The following is a 24,204-nucleotide window of genomic DNA, read 5'->3' on the forward strand; positions in this document are numbered from 1 at the left end:
TGGGACTGGACTCTCATTAGCCTGTGATGGATTGATCTTCTGTCACCAATTTCCCAAACTCCTAGCAGTTTCAACCTAAAGCTTGTTCAATATTTTAAAACCAATTTAAAACCAATTTTTGAGTTTGCTTTTTAAAAAAATTATTGCATTAATCAAAAAATGCATTAAGTTTAGGGTCAACCAGCCTAACTGATGGAAAAAGCCTGATTGGGCCCCAGGAGACATGGGCTTGCTTGGTTGGATAATGTAATATCAAAGACTGGAAACCACTCAACTTTCAAGGGAGAACAGTGGAGAGTAGCCACACATATTGAAAGGAAAAGCTTTACAGGTGAATTGAATTGAAAGGAAATGTGTAGAGGGTTAATGAGGGTATTTTGTTAGTATGAGCAAAATTCAGACATGAGGCTGCATCCAAAGCCTTCAGTTTCAAGAGGGGGGCTACAATTAGATTTTTATTTTTGGGTGTGTAGAGTGTCCTCCTTTCAAAGATTTCATATCAGTGGAATTGCAGAGGTCATCTGCCTGGAGATCACTGCCATTTGAGAGAAATACAGGGAACAGAAAACAACTGGCCCTATTAAAATAAAAGTCTGTCTTTCTCTTACTGAATGGAATGGGGTCTTTTACTTAGATAAAATAGTTCATGCGGTTCATCCCTTTCCATGTCCAAGAGTAGCTGTGATTGAAATCAGGAGGCTTTGGAGACTCGGAAAATCAGATCATAGAGAATACACTGGTTATTCAGTATTCTTTCCCCTCCTCTGCCCTGCACCTAGAAGGCTGACTCCCAAGGCTGTGTCATTAGGACCGCTTGAGGTTGGCTTTCGGTTGGATGTGACCCAAATGGAAGACACGAGCAAGAGATCAGAGGGTGGAAGAGAGGAGTCGAGATGTCCATCTTCATCCCTTCCTGCTTGGCGCTGGACCCTCTGTGGTTACACCTCCTGCCAAGAGGCCCCACCTCCATGACGCCAGACCCCAGGGTTACTTCCTGTGTGACACCATCTCCTCCTTTTGTCCCTTCAGGCCTCAGGTGGTCATGGCTCCCCACTGACACTGCACTTGGAGGCCCTCTGCATTGTTTTGGGTTCATGTGACTCTTTCCCACCACTGTAGGTCATCTGTGATCTTTTAGGTTAAAATCTGTTCATGTGCACATCTGATTGGATTCTTTTTCCTGCAGGACTTAATAAATCAGAGACTCAGGGGAAAAAGGCAGCAAACCCCCAAGAAGTTGCCTTCTGTTCTCAGGCAACAGTGGATAGACAGATTCCTCCAGTTCGGCTGGTCAGTTTGTTTTGTTTCAAATAAGAGGAGTATGAGTTTGGTCCAGCAGCTTGAGCAAGGCAGGAAGGAGCCTCATTTCAGGGAGGTCTTACGACAGGGCCGCCTCTTCCTGGATTCTGTCTTGGATAAATCTGTCCTGAACTAACTATTCTTTTCCTGAATTCCTATCATACTGATTGTTTGTGCAACCCTTGTGGCATCTACTAACATAATATAGTCTGTGAGGGCAGGTACTTTAACCCCAGAGCCTAGAACAAAGCCTAATGGATTATAGGTATTTAACACGTATTTGATGAATTAATGAAATAATATCTTTTTCTTCATAGATGCAATGATCATTCAACAAACATCTATTAAATATCTGTGCACCAGATAAGATATTTGCCTCTGTATCTTTGTCTATGCAGTATTTTCTGCTGGAATGTCCTTTATCATCCTTAACCCACTGTCCTTTTGACAAACTCTGATCTAACTTCCATGACTTTTCTGGGGAAGCCTTATACAAAGCTATAGACTTCCTAAACTTTGTTTTAGCATATTACTGTTGTTACATATTTTCTGTTAAGTCTCCCCTATGACTCCTTCATGTGACTATGAAGAAAAATATACCAATCTGCAGGGGCGCCTGGGTGGTGCAGTGGGTTAAGTGTCTGACTCTTGATTTTGGCTCAGGTCATGATCTCATGGTCATGGGATTGAGCCCTATGTCAGGCTCTGTGCTCAGCAGGGAGTCTGCTTGAGATTCTCTCTCTCCCTCTCTCTCTGCCCCTCGCCCTGCTTGCTCTCTCTCTAAAATAAATCAATAAATCTTAAAAAAAATACTTACCTACAGTTTTCTAGCAGAATATCTGGTGGATACAAATGATTGCTTTATATATATTTATATATACAAATGCTTGCTTGCTAATTGGTGGTCTTTGCAGACACAGGCCCCTGGATCCTGCTCATCTATGCTTAAGGCCAGCTCTAACTTTCTTTCTCCCACTTTCCTGTGTTGAGCAATAAGATTTTAATGGCTTTAAAAAATTCTGGGGGGTTCCCTCCATCTTTAACACCAAGGTTGGTTGGTTTTTCTTGAATGAATAAGGAAGGGGATTATCAGGTGGGTCAGGCATTTGGACAACTCTTAGGTTAAGCAGTTCTCTCCTTCACCTTATGGCTACTGTTTTCAAATAAAGCAACATTCAGGTATCACTTCTTGGAAGCCTTTGCCCATGTTGTGGTCATAAGAGCATATGGATATAAGTTGCTAGACCAACTCCATTTCTCGGCGCCTTGGTCTAGTCTAACTCTTCTGGGCTACTGTGGTCCTGAGGCAGGCGTGTCTCAGGATTAATATTATTCCTGACGTCAGTATGCATTGAGCTCATATTTGAATGCCTCTGGGCTAAAATAAAATCACCAGAGACAGCATTTGCTGCCTCTGTTGCAGAAATGGTTATTCAGACCTGTCTCCCAATATGCTCACGGCCAACATTTTAGAAGCTGATGAAAAGACCTGAATTCACTAGTTATGTTTATTTGGTTATGTTAATATTAGTAAATAAGTCCACAGAATACCTTACAAAGATACACTTCTCTATGTTCTGATTTTAGAACATTCAGATATTTTAAATTCTCTACTGTAAAATTAAAATGTTCTGAAATTTCTGTGTCTGTCTATGAGGCTCCTGTCAATAAAGTAACTATAAGATTTATCTGGGTAGATTTGATGTTTAAAACCTTGTCAACATCTCTATCAGTAGAAAAATAATGAGCAAAATTCATCAACTGTGCTGAAATTTTTACTCCTTCCCTCTAAGGTTTGGTTGATCATAATTAATAAATAAAAGAAAATGTATTTGCATTTCCCTAAGCCTGATAGCATACACTGGAGATTAAGGCTCAGTAAACACATTCTTTACCTAATCAGGACTGAAATACAATTTAGCGTACTTCATGATATTGCTTAGAAACAATAATATCCTTGCATCGTGTAAGACCTCTATGTACATCATTCATGGAGATAGTTTCACCAATGATTTTAAACAAGGCACTTTTGAAAAAAATATAAATGTGGGGTAAATATTGATTGATCTGGTTCAGAAATCGTTAAATTGTTTTCTCTTTTGTCTAAAGACTCCTCTGATCATGCTATGTTCCTTTTCCCTATTCCACATACCCCTGGGGAAAGTATGGGCATATCCCAATGGACATCTACAGCCCTACCCTGAGGAGGTGGGTGGTTCTGGGAGGGTCACGAGGGGGGGATAGCCAGAGCCCCCATTTCCCGTGGCTGTAGGGTAGTCTGGTTTTGGGTTTGTTTTTGTTTTGTTTTGTTTTTATTTATTTTTAATTTTTTTTAGATTGGAAACTTCTTGACTTTCGGGAACCAGCTCTTGTCTCTCACCCACATCCCGAGCCCTATTTTGTGGAAGAAGAGGGCACCCTACCTGAGTAGCGGCTCCCGAGGCTTCAAAGAGGGTACCACATTCACCTTCATGGTACGCTTCCTTACAGTCCCGGCAGAAGACGAACTGCAGAAGAACACACCGTGTTAGGGATGGTTTGTTGGCTGTGCTCGGACATAACAGGTTTTTCCTTTTCCAAGCTCACTACAGTCATTCCTCTGACTTGTGTCACCGTTTCTGTGCCAAATTACTTTTTGCAAAGAGAAACAAAGTTATATTTTGATGGTATTGTTTGCTCTTTACTACATAATGTTCAAGCACTCTAACAAGGTTTCAAAGGTGCATGAGTCATCTTTCCTACCTTTATGATGTTTCCAGTCTGGCAGGAGAGACAATGATGCACAGAAATACCTGTTGTTGAGTGTTACTGGTGTTAGGATATGAGGAAGACAACTTTATTCAAGAATTTCACATCCAAGATCTGTGCACATACACAGAGGATTTATATGTTCATGTTAATAGACTTAGTTTTGCATTGAAAGCCTATGACGGAAAGCAGAAATAAATTGTGTCCCCTGCGAATTCATATGGTAAAGTCTTGATCCCCAGTACCTCAGGATGTGATTGCACCTGGAAATAGGGTCTTTGAAGAGGTAAGAATGGTAAGATGAAGTCATGAGACTGGGCCCTAATCTTTATAGAGGAGATTAGGACACACACACACACACACGGACTGAGAGACGACCGTGTAGGGACACAGCAAGAATGTGGCCATCTGCAAGTCAAGGAGAGAGGCCCCAGTGGAAACCAACCCTGCTGACACCTTGCTCCTGGGCTGTTAGCTTGCAGGAGTGTGAGAAAATAGTTGTTGTTGTTTGAGCCCCCCAATCAGTGGTATTTTTTGTGGTGGCCACAGGTAGCTACCACGTGGCCTGGAGTGGATCTGCTCACCTGGTGATGGTGCCGTTTTCATCATTCACACACCACAGAATGGAAGAGACCTGGGGAACAACTAACTGCTCTCCACCCTCTATCCTCAGGGAAGAAAGCTACAGAAGTGACTGCTGGAGAAGGAAGCTGTCTTCCCGCCATCAGGAATCTGTAGTCTCCTTCAGAATGACTCCATCACCACCATCCATGCTCTAGACGGTTTGGCTAAGGGTGTGGGCCCTGTAGTTAGACACATGGGATTCAAGTCATCATCCTGTCACCTGCAACTGACACACTTCAGGGAGCCACCTCGGCAGCCGTGCCTCAGCTCTGCACCCTTGGAGAAACCAGGGTAACAATAACTATCACGTCGGATCCTGTACGAGGTGGGTGAGCTAGTCCACGTTCGCTGACACATGACACGTTCTGAACATCAAGCAGATAACAGCCAGGGACTGTTTTCTCCTCATTCCATTTCACAGCTAAGGAAGTGGTTGCTTTACTAGAAAACAGGTTCCCTTCAATGAACATTCTCTAACTCCCTGGGGAGAAACACGTCTCACAACAAAAACCGTATTCAGAGAAGACGCTCTGGCAGCGAGGAGAGCCTGAGCAAGGAGTATGCAGTGCAGGCAGCGGGGGTGGTTTTCCAGCATCGGCCCAGAATGAGTTGGTTCTCTTCCCATGGAGAGGTGGGTTCTAGGTCTCTTCGCTTAAATATGGATGTGTTCGTACTTGGCCGATAGCCCATGATGGCAGTGACGGTACGCTGCTTTCTGGGCCTGGGCCCGAGGAAACAGGCAGCTTCTGCTCCTGCCAGCGGCTCCTGAGAGGCTCGTGTGCAGAGGAACCCAAGCCCCGGGCCAGCAGTCCTGGCGGAGCTGCGAGCAGGCAGCCGGCACCAGCTCGCCCACCGAGCTCCTGAGCCATATCTCCAGGAGGGTCTTCCAGCCCCCGGATGAGTTGCCCCACCTGACCCCACGTGGATCAGAGACAAACTGTCTCCCACAGGACCCTGCCCCAAGTACGGCCTAGTCGGAAAAAAAGAAAATAAAGCAAAACAGGAACACGATTGTTGTTGTTTTAAATCACTAAGCCATTGATAACGGTTAGAGTAATGGCAGCGAGAATCTGGAAGACACAAAAAGTTGCAGAGGCTTCAGGTTCTCAAATGAATATTCTATAGCACGAGCCAGGAAGTTAGCGCAGCTTTGCCTCAGGTAAGACTGGTTCGAAGTGATAAACAAAACCCCAGACAAACAGGGTACAGAAAAGTCCAGCTTTACCCCCAATACACCACCACCCTTCCTTGCCTCCAAAAGAACAGCCGTCCGAGGCGGTTTTCCTTCATGCTGTCTTCACCACAGAAACAGCTCTCCCTCCTTCCCCATGTCCGATTTGTTTCAACAGCTCGTCTGAAAATTGTCTTAATCTCCGAGCGTACTAAGCAAGAAAGGCAAGAATTTGATAAGGAGAAGGCCTCTATAGATAGGAAGCAGTCTACCTTCTAGCCATGATTTTCCTATGCCTTCTCACAGCAAAGGGATTGGCTCCCATTCTGTGGGATATGAACTTTATTCAAAGATTCGTGTTGGTGGGAGACGGGTGTGTGTCAGATTGTCTTTATACAATCCGCCAACACCACTGGCTTTTAATTTCTGGCATTTTTAAATTTTCCCTGAGCTGAAAGCTAATCCAGTGAACAGCGAATGAAGTGGATCTTAGCACTTCCTCTTAAGATGAACAACAATTTTATTTTTTTTATTAATGTGTCTGCTCATCTTTGGGTTTGCTCCAGAGCCACCGCTCTGCTGTCACGCACGATGTTGGAGAAATGCAGCCTGGACGGTTCAATCATCGAGAGGAGCTCACTGTGTGATTTCACCCCAGTGCCTTCCACGGAAGCAAGTCTGATCTCTCGGCGTGACACGGAAAACGCTTCACATCTTATTAGCTAGTGGATGAGATATAAAATCAGTTTCATGGTAGAGGAACACCCTGGAGGTCGATCAGTTTGTCAGAATAAATAGGCCTTTCCTGACACAAAGACATTAAGTCCCTTTCACACTGGGACTACAAAGAATGGACTAAAAAATAACAGACGAGGAAGCGCGCGTGAGGATGAAGGCCTCCGCATTTCAGCGGGCAAAAGGCAAGCCGAAACTGCGAGAATCCGCTGGTGATAATTCCACGTTAGTGTACTTGTTCATTTGCTTCGATTCAGAGAGTATAACTTAAATATAGCGATATCATGCCATGGGCTTCCTAGCTAAATAACTTGAATCTTTTTCATATAAAATGGGGAAATATCTAGAAGGTCTGATCTTAAAAATGTTCAGGGTTTTTCTTTTTTTTTTGCTTTGCTTTGTTTTGTTCTTGTTTTTTTTTTTTTTTTAGAGTGGGGGAGGGAAAGAAGGAGAGGGAGAGAGAGAGAGAGAATCTTAAGCAGGCTCCATGCCCACTGCGTGAGTCCCACACGGGGCTTGATCTCACGACCCAGAGATCATGACCTGAGCCAAAATCAAGAGTCAGACACTTCACTGACTGAGATACCCAGGATCCCCAAAAGTGTTCATGTTTTTAATTACGTTATTCAGAATTCAAGCAGGTGCCTGTACCAATGCTTAGGCCCATCAGTGAACGACACTGTGTGCCGAGGCACCCTGGGGACTACAACAAGCTCACAGGGGAGCAGTGGGATATTTTAAATTTTTGAGGAAGACACAGTGATACTGTGTGTCGGACACTCTGTGAATTATAACTCAAGGCAGTTCGTGCTGTTACTGTGGACTGCGCTCCCCTTCCACTGATGACATATGTCTGCAGAGCTGGGTTTGGGGGTTACTGGGATAGGAAAACAACTACCATGTGAGCATCTGTCTGCAACAGGAGATGTAGTTATGTAAGAACAAAAAAACTATTGTTTCTTTCAATTTATGTGAAGTGTCTTTTCAAATGACTATTGTGTTGCTAAGACATTAATTCTTACTATGTTACTTGGACCTAAGTATTTAATAAACAACATGGTTTGGACCTAAGTATTTGATAAACAAATCTACATCTCTTTTGGCCTAGGAGCACCACGAAACACTTACTGAGTTGCTAAGGGCACAGCAGATGGAGGAAGGTTGGGGAACTCTGGCTTAGGCATACACAAAACTCCTTGAGGTAATGTTTTGGGCCAGTTTTCAAACACTCCCAGTAGCGCAGATATTTCTAGAGAAAGAGCTTGAGGAGAAGACACATCTGGCTCCCACATTTTCACATTCAGCTTGCTGACTTTGCCTGTCTCTCCTCTGGGGCACATGGATCTTGTTCTAACCGATAATGCAGAAGGCTGCAATTTACCCGGGACTTGCTATGAACTAACCGTGGTCTCACATCTGCTAGAGATACCTTACGAGTAAATACTAATTGATGGAAGGGACTATCAAGCATTTATGTAGTATACTTTTCGCGGATTGTTTTCTCTTGAGATAGATCTGATAAATGGCATCAATTTCTGTAGCTTAAAAAAAATTTTTTTAAAGACTTTAAGGGGCACCTGGGTGGCTCAGTCGGTTAAGCATCTGCCTTCGTTTCAGGTTATGATCCCAGGGTCCTGGGATCAAGCCCCGCATCGGGCTCCCCTCTCAGTGGGGAGTCTGCTTCTCCCTCTGCCCCCATCCCAGCTTGTGCTCTATCTCTCTCAAATAAATACATAAAATCTTTTAAAAAGGACTTTTAAAAATTATAAGCACAATACATACTTATAATGTTGGCTCTCTAAACTCTATCCCTTCTTAGATTTGACTAGAAAGCAATATATATAGATTATATCACTTTAGCTCCTACAAGGTTAGCTTTCCGTGTCAACCTGGCTAGACCACAGTCCCCAGTTATTTGCTCAAACGCTCATCTGGGTGTTTCTGTGAAGGTTATGTTGTAGGCCTATAACATCTATACTCAAGTTTGCTTGAAGGAAGAGAGATGATCCTAGATAATCTGGGTGAGCCTGATTCAATCTGTTGAAAGGTTTTAAGAGCAGAACTGAGGTTTTCCCAAGAAGTAGAGGGTCTGTCTGGGGACAAGAGTTTCCAGCTGTGCTAGCCTGCCCCTTCCTAGACACCTGCCGGTGGAGTTAGGGCCTGCCTGGTCAGCCTTCCGGCCATGGAAGTCCGTTCTCTGTGTGCAGATAGAGATACGGATACCTTGACTCCAGGTGGATTTATCTCTGTCTCTGTCGGTCTATGGGGACGGCTGAGCATATTTATATACCTACATCCACCTCCCACCAGCTCCGCCTCTCTTGGCCGGATGACACAGCTCAGCTGCCATAGAAAAAATTTTACTAGGTCAGTTAATTCTTTCGCAAACGGATCGGTATAAAAAAACAAGTACTTGAATTTTCTATGTTATTTGCAAAATGGTAGTTCGAATCTCTTTCCGTGCGTGTATTCAATCCCAAGTACCCACAGGACAATTGCTCTTAGAAGTCAACCCCAGTGATGAATCACTGAATTCTACCTCTGAAACTAGTAATACACTATATATTAATTAACTGAATATAAATTAAATTAAATTAAATAAAAAAAAAAGGAAGTCAACACCAGGAACAAGGTCACCACTCCCAACAGTGGGACTGTGTCCCTTTATTTGATGATGAATACGTTAGTCCAATTCATTTTTGTCTTTGGATCAGCTGCCTGGGAGGTTCGTGCCAAGCTATTCACTTAACTGTAGGAACGAGCTCAACGTAGGTGCCTGAAACGAGGCGTGCAATTTAAAACAACTATTTAGTAAGTGGGACGTACAGTAAGACAAGCTTTTTTTTTTAATAGTAAAACAATTCTTACCATCCAAGTCATATTTTTTGCCTTGCAATTAGTATGTATTGACTGTTCACCTCAAGGATGGATAAAACCTTGGACCCAGACCATACGTAAAAGAACCACACATTTTAATACATGAAATCACATAGTAGGCAGCTATAGTTTTCAAAATCAGATCTACTGCAGTGTTTAAAAGTAAACCCTCTGAAGTCAGACAGACCTGGAGACGAGGCCTTTCTCTACTATTCATTATCTGGTGTGATCCTAACATCTCTTTCTTTTATTTTTTCTGGTAAAGAAGGAATGATAAGGTAATGACTATTTCACACAGTCTCTGGCACATAGTAAACACAATAAATGGTTTTCCCATAGAGTTACAATGCTTTGTAGGCAACAAAATTCGATAGAAAAGTAAGGTGACAGTGAAGCCCCTTGTTAATTAAAGTGATTCCCACTATTCTGGTAATAACTGTCGTTATGTGAAAGTCTGCATGAAACCGGGAACTCCTGGGAAATGCCAGGCTTGCCAACCCTCCTAACTGCTGTATGGAGAAGGATGCTGGCCTCACTTTGCTTGTATTCGTGCAGAGGCACCTTCCCTGTCAATCCGCTAGACCCTCCTGTACTACCGTGGAGCTCGAGGAACTGCCCGTCATGTTTATCATTCAATATCCTGTCAGTAGAGAAGTCATTGGATTGATGTTTGAGTTTGATTTCCCATATGCCCATCATGGAGACATTCAAAAGGAGATGTATGTATATTTTCTCTTTGGAAACATGAAAGGAATCAAATGAACAGCTTTTGATGCAGAACTTTCAGTGTCTGCTAATCAATACAGTCGAGAGCCAGTTGGCACCTGCAAGTAAAGACCCTCAAAATAAGGGTTTGATCCTGAAAATGGAATGATCTGTACATAAAAGCCCACATTTCTTCCTGCCTGTTTTCTGTCACGACAGCATCTATTAGAAAGGCATTTTATTATGTGCCATTTATTCCTTTCCATAGCTCTGAAGTTCTAAGAATCAAATCCTGGCTCAGGACCCCTGACTATAGTCAAGGGAAACATCAAAGCCCGAGGCACACATCTGCGCTTCTTTGGAGCAGATGAAATCCTTTTGTTCAGATGTATGACTTTCCAGAAGATGGCAGCAGTGGTATATGTGATCTGGCCTCAGTGTGTTAAAAATAGAGTATCAAGACTCAGGCTCCCCACGGGTGACCAGCCACTGATACATGCAAAACTGTTCTGACAAGACTGTGCAACACAACGGAAGTGGTGTTAGATTATAATGCACTAAAACACAATCTTGAAAAGAAGAAAGTCAGGTTATTTCCTTTCAAGTACATAGCTTCTTAAAACCACAGACTCTCATGGTGGGAAGCAATCTTAAACTATGCCATGCTTTAAATGTAAACAGACTAAGACAATCTTTTACGTGCAACTTCCAAATGGCTAAAAAGAAATAACATTAAGGCAGCTGAATATAGCTCAGTAGCTGAATTCCTTTGTATTTTCCTTATTTTTTTTTTAAGATTTTTATTTATTTATTTGAGAGAGAGAGAGTGAGTGAGAGAAAGAGAGCCTAAGTGGGGCCGGGGGGTGGGGGGCTTAGTGAAGGAGAGGGAGAGGGAGTAGCAGGCTCCCCTCTCGATAGGGGCCTCTATCTCAGGATCCTGGGATCATGACCTGAGCCTAAGGCAGACATTTCACTGACTGAGCCACCCAGTGTCCCTGTATTTTTCAAGTTCTATATGAATCATCAAGGATGGTTGGAGAGTGCCATCTAGAGTCCCACAAAATACTGTGACATTGACCTCTCCCATACCCCAAATTATTTTTGTTTTAGGGTTGCTACCACGAAAGGCCCTTACTTTCCTTGGTTTCATTTTCATTCACGGGGAGCTCTTAACAGAACTCTGAAGATTCCCTTTTCTTACATCATCTCGATCTCATCAAGTACTGTATGCACCCATTCAAGCTTCCGCCGCACAGTGCCTTAATTTACAGATCCGCTGTGAGCACGATCTAGTGGGAATTTTTTTTTACCATCTGTCTCAGAACCAGGGACCCACTAGAGACGATGAGCTTGTACAACGAAGAGACCAACCCTGTCCGCTAGCTGACCTTCGACAGGGCTGACCTCCAAACCTCAAGTCAAGAGGGGCTCCAGATGGTAAGGGTGGTGCTGGACAGTGACCTGTCTGACGTATAACCATAGACAAAGACGTTTAAACTTATTTCCTACTTCAAAATGTTTATAGCTTTTTTAAACCTAAAAATGCTTACTGGCCATTTATTTTTCCTTTTCTTTAACAGCTTTGTTGAGAGATAACTCACACGGTCATGAGTTTTAAAAAAGTAGTTTATGTATTTTTTCAGTGGCTAATACCTGCACACAGCTCAAACTCGAAAGGTGCAAAATGTATATGGTGAAACATAAGTCTCCCTTCCTCCTTGGTCCCCTACATTGCTTCTGGGAGATAATCACTGTCACCAGTTTGTATCTTTCCAGAAATTTTTTATGCATTATATTTTAAGACAAAAATGGCATCTAAGATATTGCGGTCTGCCTCGTGCTTTGCTTCTTGCTCCTTCATTTACTACATTTACAGCCTGCCTGCTGAACAGCCCATCCACCCTAAGCAGCTGCGTGGTATTCTAGCTGATAGATGTGCTTTACTGCATCTAACCAGGCCCCCCGAGGATGGTCATGGAGGTCTTTTCCAATATTTTGCCATTATAAACAAAGCCGCAGGGAATGTCCTTCTCCACAGGTCAGTTTGCACATGGGAAGGGAAATCTGTAGGATAAATTTCTAGATGTGAAATAGCAGGGTCAAAGGGTACATGGAGTATACATTTTGATTGCATTTACACACCTGCCCCCTGTAGGGATGTGGAAGGTGGTCCATGCCTGGCAGCGAGGCGTGTGAAGGCCTGCTCTCCCCTCCCCAGCTCGCTGTGTTTCTACTGACGACCTTCGTCAAACAATGGCATGGAAAGAATCTCAAATAAACACAGCATTTTTTCTAGGACCCTCTTTATCCACATTGTGCCACCACAGAGACAGGCTGCTGGCCAACTAACTCTGAGTCACTTTGGAGTCTTGTCCCTCTGGCTGAACAGGGGTCAGGAGTGGCATGTGATCAGTCCCCACCTGCCATTTTTCTGCTCCTCGTACCCAGGCTCTGAGACAAGGTGCACGGAGCCCGTCTTCTCCTTGTTCGCTCTGCCTGAATTTGGCCCTTTAAGGGAATTTTAGCTTGGTGGCTTTAGACACTGACAGCCAACAAACTGCAGGTGCAGGCCAGAGAGAAGGAAACAGGAGACAAGGGACCATCGGGCTCCGTAGCTAGGGCTGTGTCCTGGGCCTTCCCATTGAGCAGAATGGGCCCTCTGCGCGGCTGGTCGGGCATCACTTACAGCGACACCCTCCCCAATCCCTCTGCTTCCTCTCTTTGCAGAAAACATTTTAAGAGCAGTTCCTCTGTCCGGTCCTTACCCCCACCCACAGCATCTTCCCGCTCTGGCCTTCATTTCCTGGCTTCTTGTTTCCAAAGTTTAAAGTAGGATTTGGCCACAAGCTGGGACTCTTGTATTTACAATGGTCACACCATCCACGGTCATCTAAACAAACTTCTTGGCGGGCAAATGTCTGTATCTGCCTGAAAATTCCCTTTAGCATCTTGCAAGGCCGGCTCAATTTTGCTGTAAAACCAGCATTTCCCAGACCTTATGGAGCATTTGGCTCCTTCCAGAAATGGAGCACTGGTCACAGAGTATCAAATTCAATACCACTTTCAAATATTGCCATTCATTAGTGGACCCATTCAAATATTGCCATTAATTAGTGAACATGTTTGAATATGACCATTCATTAGTAAAATGCACAGCATATGTCTTCTAACATTTTTAACTGGTCTCTAATCCTTGTGACCTTATCATTTACAATCTGTAGCAAGGCACTAGACTTTGTAAAAATGATTACACTATGCCAGTCAAAACGTGAAATCCAAGCCATATGGCAGCTTGAGCCCAATTTGTCCCCTGCGCCTGTGGGCATCCTTCTGCACTCTTAGTGTAGCAGGGAGACTGAATGCTTCGCTTGAACACCTGGGCCCGACCCCAGGCAAGCCCGGGCAGGGTTAGTTTTGGAAAGGAGCCAACCAAGTTGGTGGCACCCTTGCCAGCACATTTTGGAGACTTTTGTCTTTGGAGATTTTGCAGTTTAAACGAGTAATCAAGCAATCAATTACAATATATCAAGCCTTCATTGGACATTGAGCAGCTTCAGAAGTGCCTGGGCAGATTACCTGTTCCTGCCCCTCTCCTTGCAGCCTCAGCCAAAAAGTCCAGGTATTTTTCTCCTAAGCACCATTTCTTCTTACACCTACCTCTATGAAATGTTTGCCCCTCTATGAGAAACTGTTGTCGCTTGGCATGGTCTACATGGAGAGGATGTGCGTCCTGCTCATCTCATTTCCCCAGGATCCAGTGTCTAGAACACAGGAGTTGACCAATGTCTGCTCTGCGCATGCCAGGTACCCAGTTCAGGGCACTTAGAGTTGCGCCGGGGAGGCAATGCTCACGGAAAATAAGAGAGCGGGAGAAGAGTACCATACAATCTACAATCCTGTGCCGAATCGTTTGCAGGGAGCAAGTCTGCAGAAACTCGGAGACTTCAGTGGGCTGTGGTGGGCTGGAGTCGGTGGAAAGGCATTTGCTTTCCTGCCCTTCGAGCTCGGCTCCCTCCTCCTGCAGTGGTATCAGCGTCAGGCCTAATGTCCCACCTGTCTGCTGACAGCATCTCAAAGTCTCCCCCCCTCCCCCTGCCCCTGCCTCCCTCATAACTGTTGGAGAAAGAAAGCACTGGGATCAAAGGGCAGAAATTCAGAGCTGACTGAGTGGGCAAGAGTCAGGACCAAGAAGGCGGGAGCCCCCATGCCGCTTCTAGAACAGGCCCTGGTGCCCACGTGGCCATGCCTCTCCAGAGCCACCTCTCCTCTTTTCCTGCTGTCTCTACTTAGACCACACCCCGTCTTCACCCCGTCATCCTCACATGCCCAGTACAGACCTCGGGTTCTCTAGACTGAGCCCGGGCCGACCCTCTTGGGCGGAGGGCCTCTCCCTGTCCTCACAGCGCTCGTGCGCGTCCTGGTCACCAGGAGCCTAGGGCAGTGTGTCATTATTACCCACTTCTCTACACATTTTTCCCACTAGGCTGTGCGCTCCAGGAGGGCAGGAACACCTTAGCCCTGTTTCTGCTACCGGGGCCTAACAGAGCCTCTGTCACGTGTGCAGGAATGGACAGACACATGCAGAAATGACTAGCAGAAGGAGCTAGAAAAGTCTACACTTCCGAGAAACACAAGGGGGGCGCAGTGTTAGGAGAACCCGGCCGTAAGAATGAGGAGGACGGCCCAGGGGACTGGAGGGAGGAGACGGACGCATTCGAGGACGGGGAGTTCTTTCGTGACCTTCGAGCCCACGCTTTTGGTGCAAGGATGTCATTTTCAGGCAACTTCAGAAGCTAAGTTCACAGGGATGGTGGCGGGCAGAAGGCTTCACGGCGGAGGGATCTGATTTGGATTTGAAAACAGAAAAAGACCATGGAAAGAAAGAATGAGCTGCTATTAAGGGGGGAGGTAGTGGTGGGAGGAAAGCCCTGGAGAAAGTCAAGGCCGGGGAGACCCAAACCTGCAGACAGAGGATTGTGGTTGAAAGGAAGAGGGCTGGCTTTCCAGACTTGCAGGAGGCGAAATCACAGGACAGCAACATGCCGACAGGAAGGTTGTCTGAAAGAGACCCCTCTGTGCAAAAGTAGCTATGAAACTTCTGGAATCAANGGGAATTTTAGCTTGGTGGCTTTAGACACTGACAGCCAACAAACTGCAGGTGCAGGCCAGAGAGAAGGAAACAGGAGACAAGGGACCATCGGGCTCCGTAGCTAGGGCTGTGTCCTGGGCCTTCCCATTGAGCAGAATGGGCCCTCTGCGCGGCTGGTCGGGCATCACTTACAGCGACACCCTCCCCAATCCCTCTGCTTCCTCTCTTTGCAGAAAACATTTTAAGAGCAGTTCCTCTGTCCGGTCCTTACCCCCACCCACAGCATCTTCCCGCTCTGGCCTTCATTTCCTGGCTTCTTGTTTCCAAAGTTTAAAGTAGGATTTGGCCACAAGCTGGGACTCTTGTATTTACAATGGTCACACCATCCACGGTCATCTAAACAAACTTCTTGGCGGTCAAATGTCTGTATCTGCCTGAAAATTCCTTTAGCATCTTGCAAGGCCGGCTCAATTTTGCTGTAAAACCAGCATTTCCCAGACCTTATGGAGCATTTGGCTCCTTCCAGAAATGGAGCACTGGTCACAGAGTATCAAATTCAATACCACTTTCAAATATTGCCATTCATTAGTGGACCCATTCAAATATTGCCATTAATTAGTGAACATGTTTGAATATGACCATTCATTAGTAAAATGCACAGCATATGTCTTCTAACATTTTTAACTGGTCTCTAATCCTTGTGACCTTATCATTTACAATCTGTAGCAAGGCACTAGACTTTGTAAAAATGATTACACTATGCCAGTCAAAACGTGAAATCCAAGCCATATGGCAGCTTGAGCCCAATTTGTCCCCTGCGCCTGTGGGCATCCTTCTGCACTCTTAGTGTAGCAGGGAGACTGAATGCTTCGCTTGAACACCTGGGCCCGACCCCAGGCAAGCCCGGGCAGGGTTAGTTTTGGAAAGGAGCCAACCAAGTTGGTGGCACCCTTGCCAGCACATTTTGGAGACTTTTGTCTTTGGAGATTTTGCAGTTTAAACGAGTAATCAAGCAATCAATTACAATATATCAAGCCTTCATTGGACATTGAGCAGCTTCAGAAGTGCCTGGGCAGATTACCTGTTCCTGCCCCTCTCCTTGCAGCCTCAGCCAAAAAGTCCAGGTATTTTTCTCCTAAGCACCATTTCTTCTTACACCTACCTCTATGAAATGTTTGCCCCTCTATGAGAAACTGTTGTCGCTTGGCATGGTCTACATGGAGAGGATGTGCGTCCTGCTCATCTCATTTCCCCAGGATCCAGTGTCTAGAACACAGGAGTTGACCAATGTCTGCTCTGCGCATGCCAGGTACCCAGTTCAGGGCACTTAGAGTTGCGCCGGGGAGGCAATGCTCACGGAAAATAAGAGAGCGGGAGAAGAGTACCATACAATCTACAATCCTGTGCCGAATCGTTTGCAGGGAGCAAGTCTGCAGAAACTCGGAGACTTCAGTGGGCTGTGGTGGGCTGGAGTCGGTGGAAAGGCATTTGCTTTCCTGCCCTTCGAGCTCCGCTCCCTCCTCCTGCAGTGGTATCAGCGTCAGGCCTAATGTCCCACCTGTCTGCTGACAGCATCTCAAAGTCTCCCCCCCTCCCCCTGCCCCTGCCTCCCTCATAACTGTTGGAGAAAGAAAGCACTGGGATCAAAGGGCAGAAATTCAGAGCTGACTGAGTGGGCAAGAGTCAGGACCAAGAAGGCGGGAGCCCCCATGCCGCTTCTAGAACAGGCCCTGGTGCCCACGTGGCCATGCCTCTCCAGAGCCACCTCTCCTCTTTTCCTGCTGTCTCTACTTAGACCACACCCCGTCTTCACCCCGTCATCCTCACATGCCCAGTACAGACCTCGGGTTCTCTAGACTGAGCCCGGGCCGACCCTCTTGGGCGGAGGGCCTCTCCCTGTCCTCACAGCGCTCGTGCGCGTCCTGGTCACCAGGAGCCTAGGGCAGTGTGTCATTATTACCCACTTCTCTACACATTTTTCCCACTAGGCTGTGCGCTCCAGGAGGGCAGGAACACCTTAGCCCTGTTTCTGCTACCGGGGCCTAACAGAGCCTCTGTCACGTGTGCAGGAATGGACAGACACATGCAGAAATGACTAGCAGAAGGAGCTAGAAAAGTCTACACTTCCGAGAAACACAAGGGGGGCGCAGTGTTAGGAGAACCCGGCCGTAAGAATGAGGAGGACGGCCCAGGGGACTGGAGGGAGGAGACGGACGCATTCGAGGACGGGGAGTTCTTTCGTGACCTTCGAGCCCACGCTTTTGGTGCAAGGATGTCATTTTCAGGCAACTTCAGAAGCTAAGTTCACAGGGATGGTGGCGGGCAGAAGGCTTCACGGCGGAGGGATCTGATTTGGATTTGAAAACAGAAAAAGACCATGGAAAGAAAGAATGAGCTGCTATTAAGGGGGGAGGTAGTGGTGGGAGGAAAGCCCTGGAGAAAGTCAAGGCCGGGGAGACCCAAACCTGCAGACAGAGGATTGTGGTTGAAAGGAAGAGGGCTGGCTTTCCAGACTTGCAGGAGGCGAAATCACAGGACAGCAACATGCCGACAGGAAGGTTGTCTGAAAGAGACCCCTCTGTGCAAAAGTAGCTATGAAACTTCTGGAATCAAGGGGCAGAGGGGGATTGCGCAGACCTGGAATAGTCATTGTCATCAGATGACAGGAGTTGAGAGGCCCCCCCATGCGGAGGAGCCAGCTGATGCAACAGCGCCACCCCTTGGTTCCCTGTTGGAACAGCAGCAGCAGCGGCACCTGCGGCCGGTTCGAAGAGCAGTGTCTCAGGCCCTCCCAGGAGGGCTGACTCAGAATCCACATTTTGGCACAAGCTCCGGTGACTTGGGTGCACACAGAACATTAGAAGCATAGCCCTAGTATATATGGACCACAACTTCTTAATCCAGTCATCTGTTGAAGGGCATTTCGGTTCCTTCCACGATTTAGCTATTGTGGACAATGCTGCTATGAACATTGGGGTGCATATGGCCCTTCTCTTCATTACGTCTGTATCTTTGGGGTAAACACCCAGTAGTGCAATGGCTGGGTCACAGGGTAGCTCAATTTTTAACTTTTTAAGGGACCTCCACACTGTTTTCCAGAGTGGCTGTACCAACTTGCATTCCCACCAACAACGTAGGAGGGATCCCCCTTTCTCCACATCCTCTCCAACAATTGTTTCTTGTCTTGTCAATTTTTGCCATTCTAACTGGCATAAGGTGGTATCTTAGTGAGGTTTTGATTTGAATTTCCCTGGTGGCTAATGATTTTGAACATTTTTTCATGTGTCTGTAGCCATTTGTATGTCATCATTGGAAAAGTGTCTGTTCATATCTTCTGCCCATTTTATGATTTGTTTATTTGTTTCTCGCGTATTGAGTTTGAGAAGTTCTTTGTAGATCTTGGATACCAGTCTTTTATCTGTAGTGTCATTTGCAAATATATTCTCCCATTCCATGGGCTGCCTCTTAGTTTTTTTGACTGTTTCCTTGGCTGTGCAGAAGGGATGTACTGTATGGTGACTAACATAATATAATAAAAAAACATTAAAAAAAAAAAGAAGCACAGCCCTAGCTCATTCACTCCATGAAATTTCGCTGAGCACGCACACAGTGTGCCAGGCAGTCCTTGCATACACAGGGGTGTAGAACATGGAACCCCCAGGCTCCTGTGAGCCACTGTTCACCCTCCCTCTTATCCTCGCTTCCTCTGCCCAGCCCTCCAGCCACCCGAGAGGTATTTATCATGTGCACATGCTGTGCTAGGCAGTGCACGTGGTAAACACGTTGGTCATTGTTCTTGACCTCCTTGAGTTTGTATTCACTGTGTCTTCATCCTGGTGGTGTCCAAGATTCTGGGGGAGCACAGGGTGTGAGCACCCACAACTCTGGGCAGTCATGCTAGGTCTCTAGGAGGAAGTAGAGGGTGAACCGAGGTCTGGTTGAGTTTGGTCCAAACGATAGGCCCCCAAATAGTGCTAATTCCAAGTGTTTGGGCAGTGCAAGCATTGGGCGTGCAGGGGGAAGGACGGCTCTCTCTACCCGGAACCACTAAGTGGGAGTTGCTGAGAGGTACAGGAAGTGGTGCCAGGCATGGGGTGGGGACTGGGATGAGAATGAAGGTGAGGGCGGGAGGGGCAGCTCTGTGGGAGGTTGCAGGATTCTGGCCGGGTGGTCCAGGCAGGAGGAGGGGCTGCAGTGTGCAGACACAAGCAGCAGTCAGACGGAGCCAGACCGGGGGCGATGAGGAGCTGGAAAGCCTCTAGCACCCACAGCACAGCTATTTAGAGAGTCAGCCATGGGGTGGTGGGAAAAAACACTCATTTAGAAAATCAATTTTTGATACTGGGAATGCATTACCAATAAAACCCAGCAGGAATGGACTCTCCTAGAGTCAATCTGCAGCATTTTTGTCTCTTTGATTCTGAAACCATTGGCAAAAGGACACAGTCTGAAACAGCACTGTCCATTAGAAAGAGGAGTCATTTTAAAATGGGCCACATAAAAAAATAAAAAGGACACAGGTGACATAAATATTTAACCCAATATATCCCAAATAGTATTTTCAACATGGAATCAGTACAAGTGTCATTTTTTAAAAAAAATTATTTGAGAGAGACAAAGAGGGGCACGGGGAGAAGCAGGCTCCCCGCTGAGCAGGGAGCACGATGTGGGGCTCCATCCCAGGACCCTGGGATCGTGACCTGAGCCGAAGGCAGACGCTTAACCTCCTGAGCCCCCCAGGCGCCCCAACAAGTGTTGTTATTTTACTTTTTTTTTTGTTCATGAATTCTTTGGAATCTGGTGGGTATTGTACAATCACGGCACGTCTCCGCTTGGACCAGCTGCCTTCCAGGGGCTCAGCTGCTGCAAGTGGCGGGCGGCTACCATGCCAGACAGGGAAGTCTGAGAAGAGCCCGCTAGTCTGAGGGCTACTCGGACGGCGTAGATGCCCGGTTAAGGAACAACAGAAAAAAAGTAGCAGAACACCTTCAACAGGGTGTAAGTAAGCAGGGCAGGGTGAGGTGGGGGCACAGAGAAGATAAGAAAACGAAGAGTTCATGGAAAGAAATTCATATATATATTTTTTCTAATAAGGGATGCTCTTTATTTTTAGCCTTGGAAGACTGGCTTTGCACTGTGATGGATGAAAGACCCGGAGGACACAGAAAATCAGTGTAATTAGAGAAAATGAGGTGTAACTGTCTGCAGTGGGAATTTCCCTGTCACACGCTGTAAGTTATTTGTTGAAAGAAAGCCCGAAAATCAGTAGTGACCGAGTTATCGCTAACTTCCCTGGTGTCAGGGGCGCCTGATTTACCTGCTTGCTCACTTTGTCAGATCGCGTACCCGGGGCAGATAGTGTCCCGCCATTAATCATGACACAGACTGTGGATCCGACTTGGGCACAAAAAACCGTTTGTGATGTCTGCGACACTGTCCTCCGTGTAAGTGATAACCCCAGGATGAACTGAATACATACAAAGTCACAGAAATCCGCAGTTCTAGTCCCGTCGGTTTGAGCCCGTATTACTGACGTCTTGTAAGTCAGCCAACCACGGGGCTCAGGTGAAGGACGTTGGCTTTTACGTGTGAAGGATCAGGCCGGAGCCCTGTGCTGAGAAGTCTTAGACCCTCATGATGTGAGCAAGAGGACTTCCATTTGCCAAGTGTAGATGGATCCCAGTGAGTGAAGGGCCGCTGACACACAGCACCACAGAATCATTTCAGGCACAAGTTTCCGGGTATAAAATCAGGGAGCCACGGGCGTGTAATGAACAGCACGGGGTCTAGAGGTAATTATACGGTAGCAGATCTTACAAATCGTAGGAAAAAAATTTTTTTTGCATAAATAGGGAATTATGTTGTACTCCTGAAACTAACATATTGCTATATGTCAATTAACCTGAATAACAACAACCAAAAAGCTTTCATCTTGAAAGTTAGAGCCAGGACCTGAATTTCATCCTTGAAGTCAAGCACACTAACAACAGAAGCTGAAACAGACCTCCAGACCGTCTCCGGCCCTCTCCACGTGCACGACACCACCACACGCAGTGTCTGCGGGTCCGCGGCATTGGGAGGCCGGCCACCCCCTATTTAAAGCTCTTCTGGACCTCAGCTGTTCTCGCCCCGGGACCCCTGGCCTACACGATCACTCACGGCGATTCCAGCTCGAAGCTGCGGAGAAGAGACCGAGAAGGGGCTGGCTGTTCATTCGCACACCCATCTCCGTGGATCTAAGCCACTTAACGCGTCTGTTTGTGTTCGCAACACTTCCAGAAAGTTCACAGTTTGGGTGCCTGCTCATGGCGGGAGCAGTTCCCGCGTTACCCTCCCCCGATAGGCATTGGTCCCCTGAGCAGCACACGAGGATGAAAGCCCACAGCCCTAGAGAGCTGGGCCCCACCGAGGCCCCACCTTATGAATCGGTGCGAAGACACCTCCGGACGAGTGTTGGCAGCAGATAACACCTGCCTGGGGCGGGGCGGTGAGCGGCAGCCCCAGCCCAGTGCCTTTGCGACCCGAGAAATGTTATCTCCCAGCAACACACACCTTGCAGTGTCTAACAGGTAAAATAAAACCCAGGCTTACAGGCCTCTCTCCCATCTAAGGTTTTTTTTTCCTCCTGATTTTATTGCTTTGTGGAGGAAGTGGAAAGAAGCTAATTAAGTCCCGCTGAAGAGCAAGTACCTGGACTCCGAGTCTCAGAGCTGCTAAGCTAACGGCGGACTGCTGGGGACAGGAATGAAATGTCATCTACATTTCTGCCTCTTTACTGGTACCTTTTTGTCCCAAAGCACAAGAGACGCTCATTAAGCCAAATAATGTTGAACAGAGAAGCGTAAACGGTCCGCTTTGCGTTGCTCCCCCTCGCCCCCCACGGTTTGGTGCCAGAGAGTGTTAGAGCCACGGGGCCCGGGAGAGCGGATCGATCATCTTTACAGTGGAAAGACACCCCGTTTCTTCTGCCGTTCTTACTCATGTTGGAACACAATATTATTCTGTATTTTTAAAAAATTGCCCAACACTTTGGATTATGCCAGGCATAATGGGCATTTAGTGAGTATTTTTAGGGATAATTATAATGATCTAACACCTTATTATTTGAAATTCTAGTTCTGTCTGTGTCTAGAATCAAATTTTCAAAAGGCTAATAGCTCATAAAGGAGCCTTCGCTGCGATCCTGTGGAAGAACGGCAGACTGCTCACGGGGTGGGTTATTGGTTCGCATGGACTCACTCGTCCGTTCCATGAGCGTTTGCTGAGAGGCCGTGCCTCCAGGCAGTGCAGGGTCTGGGCAGAGGCAGGGAGCAAGGGGCCAGCGGACCTCTGGGAGGCCTGGTCTTGGCCGAGCCACAGCCTCGCCTCGTGAGTGTCCCTGGTGGTCCTCCTTTGCCCGGCTAACCCACCATAGTGGTACTTTGATTCTCATTGAGGAACTCGCTTTGGGCAGACTTCCCTGACCCCAAGCCTGGGCTCGCTGCTCTCCTGGCATGCTCACCAGCCCGTCCCAAACCCTAGCCTCATTCCCACCACCTGTGCTGGGTGTGTCCTTATCCATCATCCCCTCCAGATCCAAGTTCCTTGAGGGTGGGGACATGGTAATACCCACCCATGTGTCCTGAGTGCTGCTATCTCCAGCACTTGGCCCTGAGTATGTTCGTGATTCAAGGGAGCCAAGAAGGGAATGGAGACCCCATCAGACAATTACATGACATCAGTGCTATGACAGGGCTTAGACCCGTCACAGACAACGGAGGGGTTTTCCCCCTCCAGGAAGTCTGGCCAAATTCCCCGGCCCTGGTGACCCTTCCAGGCTTGAAGGGGAAACTGGATTAAGTGAGATGAGAACGGGACGGTCCGACAAACTAAGCTTGAGTATGGTTTCCTGTCTCCGTGACCCCAGCAGCATCAGCCACTTCCAGTTAGTTGGGATCCCAAATTAAGATAACAAAACGTATCAGGATGTCCCCCTGTTCACATGACCTGTAATAATACATTTCTATGACTCCACATTCAGAAAGGCCTTTCTGTAGGAAAAGGTATCATGGTGCGTATCACTCCCTGCAAATGACATGAGTCATGGTGACATTTCTTCGTCAGAAGGCTCTGTGTATAGGCAGTGAGATGCTTATTCTAAACAAGCCACAGAACTTCCCCTTTATTGCTACAGAAAACCTGACACCCTCCTCTCTCGAATCAGCAGCAACTGAGAAATGCTAAGGGGGCAGACTTGCATGGACTGGGTTGGCTTTCCAGAAGGAAAGTATAATCTCCTCCGATTCTTTTTTAAAAAAAGGAACTGATGCTTCTAATGGGGTGGTCTGACATAGGTTTATTATTTCTTATTTTCATGGAAGGCAGGAAGATTGACTAAATGATAAAGTTGCTTCTTACCAGCTCCTTTGGCTTGAAGACTCTTTGACCTGAATACTGATTTATGTCCCCAAGCAGCACTCTCAGACCTTTACTTCCGTGCAGACCGAGAACAAACTGTGTGGCGTGAAACAGGCTTTGTCACACAGGGACAAGATTTACAATGGGATTTGAGGGAAAAGGCCATTAATTGCCATTCGTTGTCATATGACCGGGTGCCTCTTTTCCAAGACTGCTGCTCCTCTGTGGCAGGAGCCGTGGCCCACTGAGCCGCTATACTGAGAAGTGGGTCCCCCATAATCGGTATTTGGCCGGGTTCTAGGGGATGTGAACAGGAACCAGGGGTCCTCGAGGGCTCACAGCCAGGCAGGCTCATGTTCCAAGTTTCACATCCTGGGGAGTCACTTACGAAGTGGCAACAGGGGACCGGGAGTAGGATTAGCGGCAGATCTGCACCTGCGGCTTTCGATACGGAGTTAAAATAGTGGACTTTTTATTTTTTATTTTTATTTTTTTTTAATTTAATTTTATTATATTACGTTAATCACCATACAGTACATCCCCAGATTCCGATGTAAAG

General features: G+C 46.6%; 1 protein-coding gene across 1 annotated transcript in view; it reads right to left on the reverse strand.

The window, feature by feature from the left end:
- The window catches only part of PRKN (parkin RBR E3 ubiquitin protein ligase), a 1,042,635-nt gene that overhangs the window by 35,402 nt on the left and 983,029 nt on the right, over positions 1–24,204 (reverse strand). Inside the window, exon 10 of the mRNA XM_034669425.1 lies at positions 3,723–3,806. Coding sequence (XP_034525316.1) covers positions 3,723–3,806 — 84 coding nt within the window. The remainder of the gene's footprint in view (positions 1–3,722; positions 3,807–24,204) is intronic.

The sequence above is a fragment of the Ailuropoda melanoleuca genome, chromosome 10 (genome assembly GCF_002007445.2).
Source record: "Ailuropoda melanoleuca isolate Jingjing chromosome 10, ASM200744v2, whole genome shotgun sequence".
Lineage (NCBI taxonomy): Eukaryota > Metazoa > Chordata > Mammalia > Carnivora > Ursidae > Ailuropoda > Ailuropoda melanoleuca.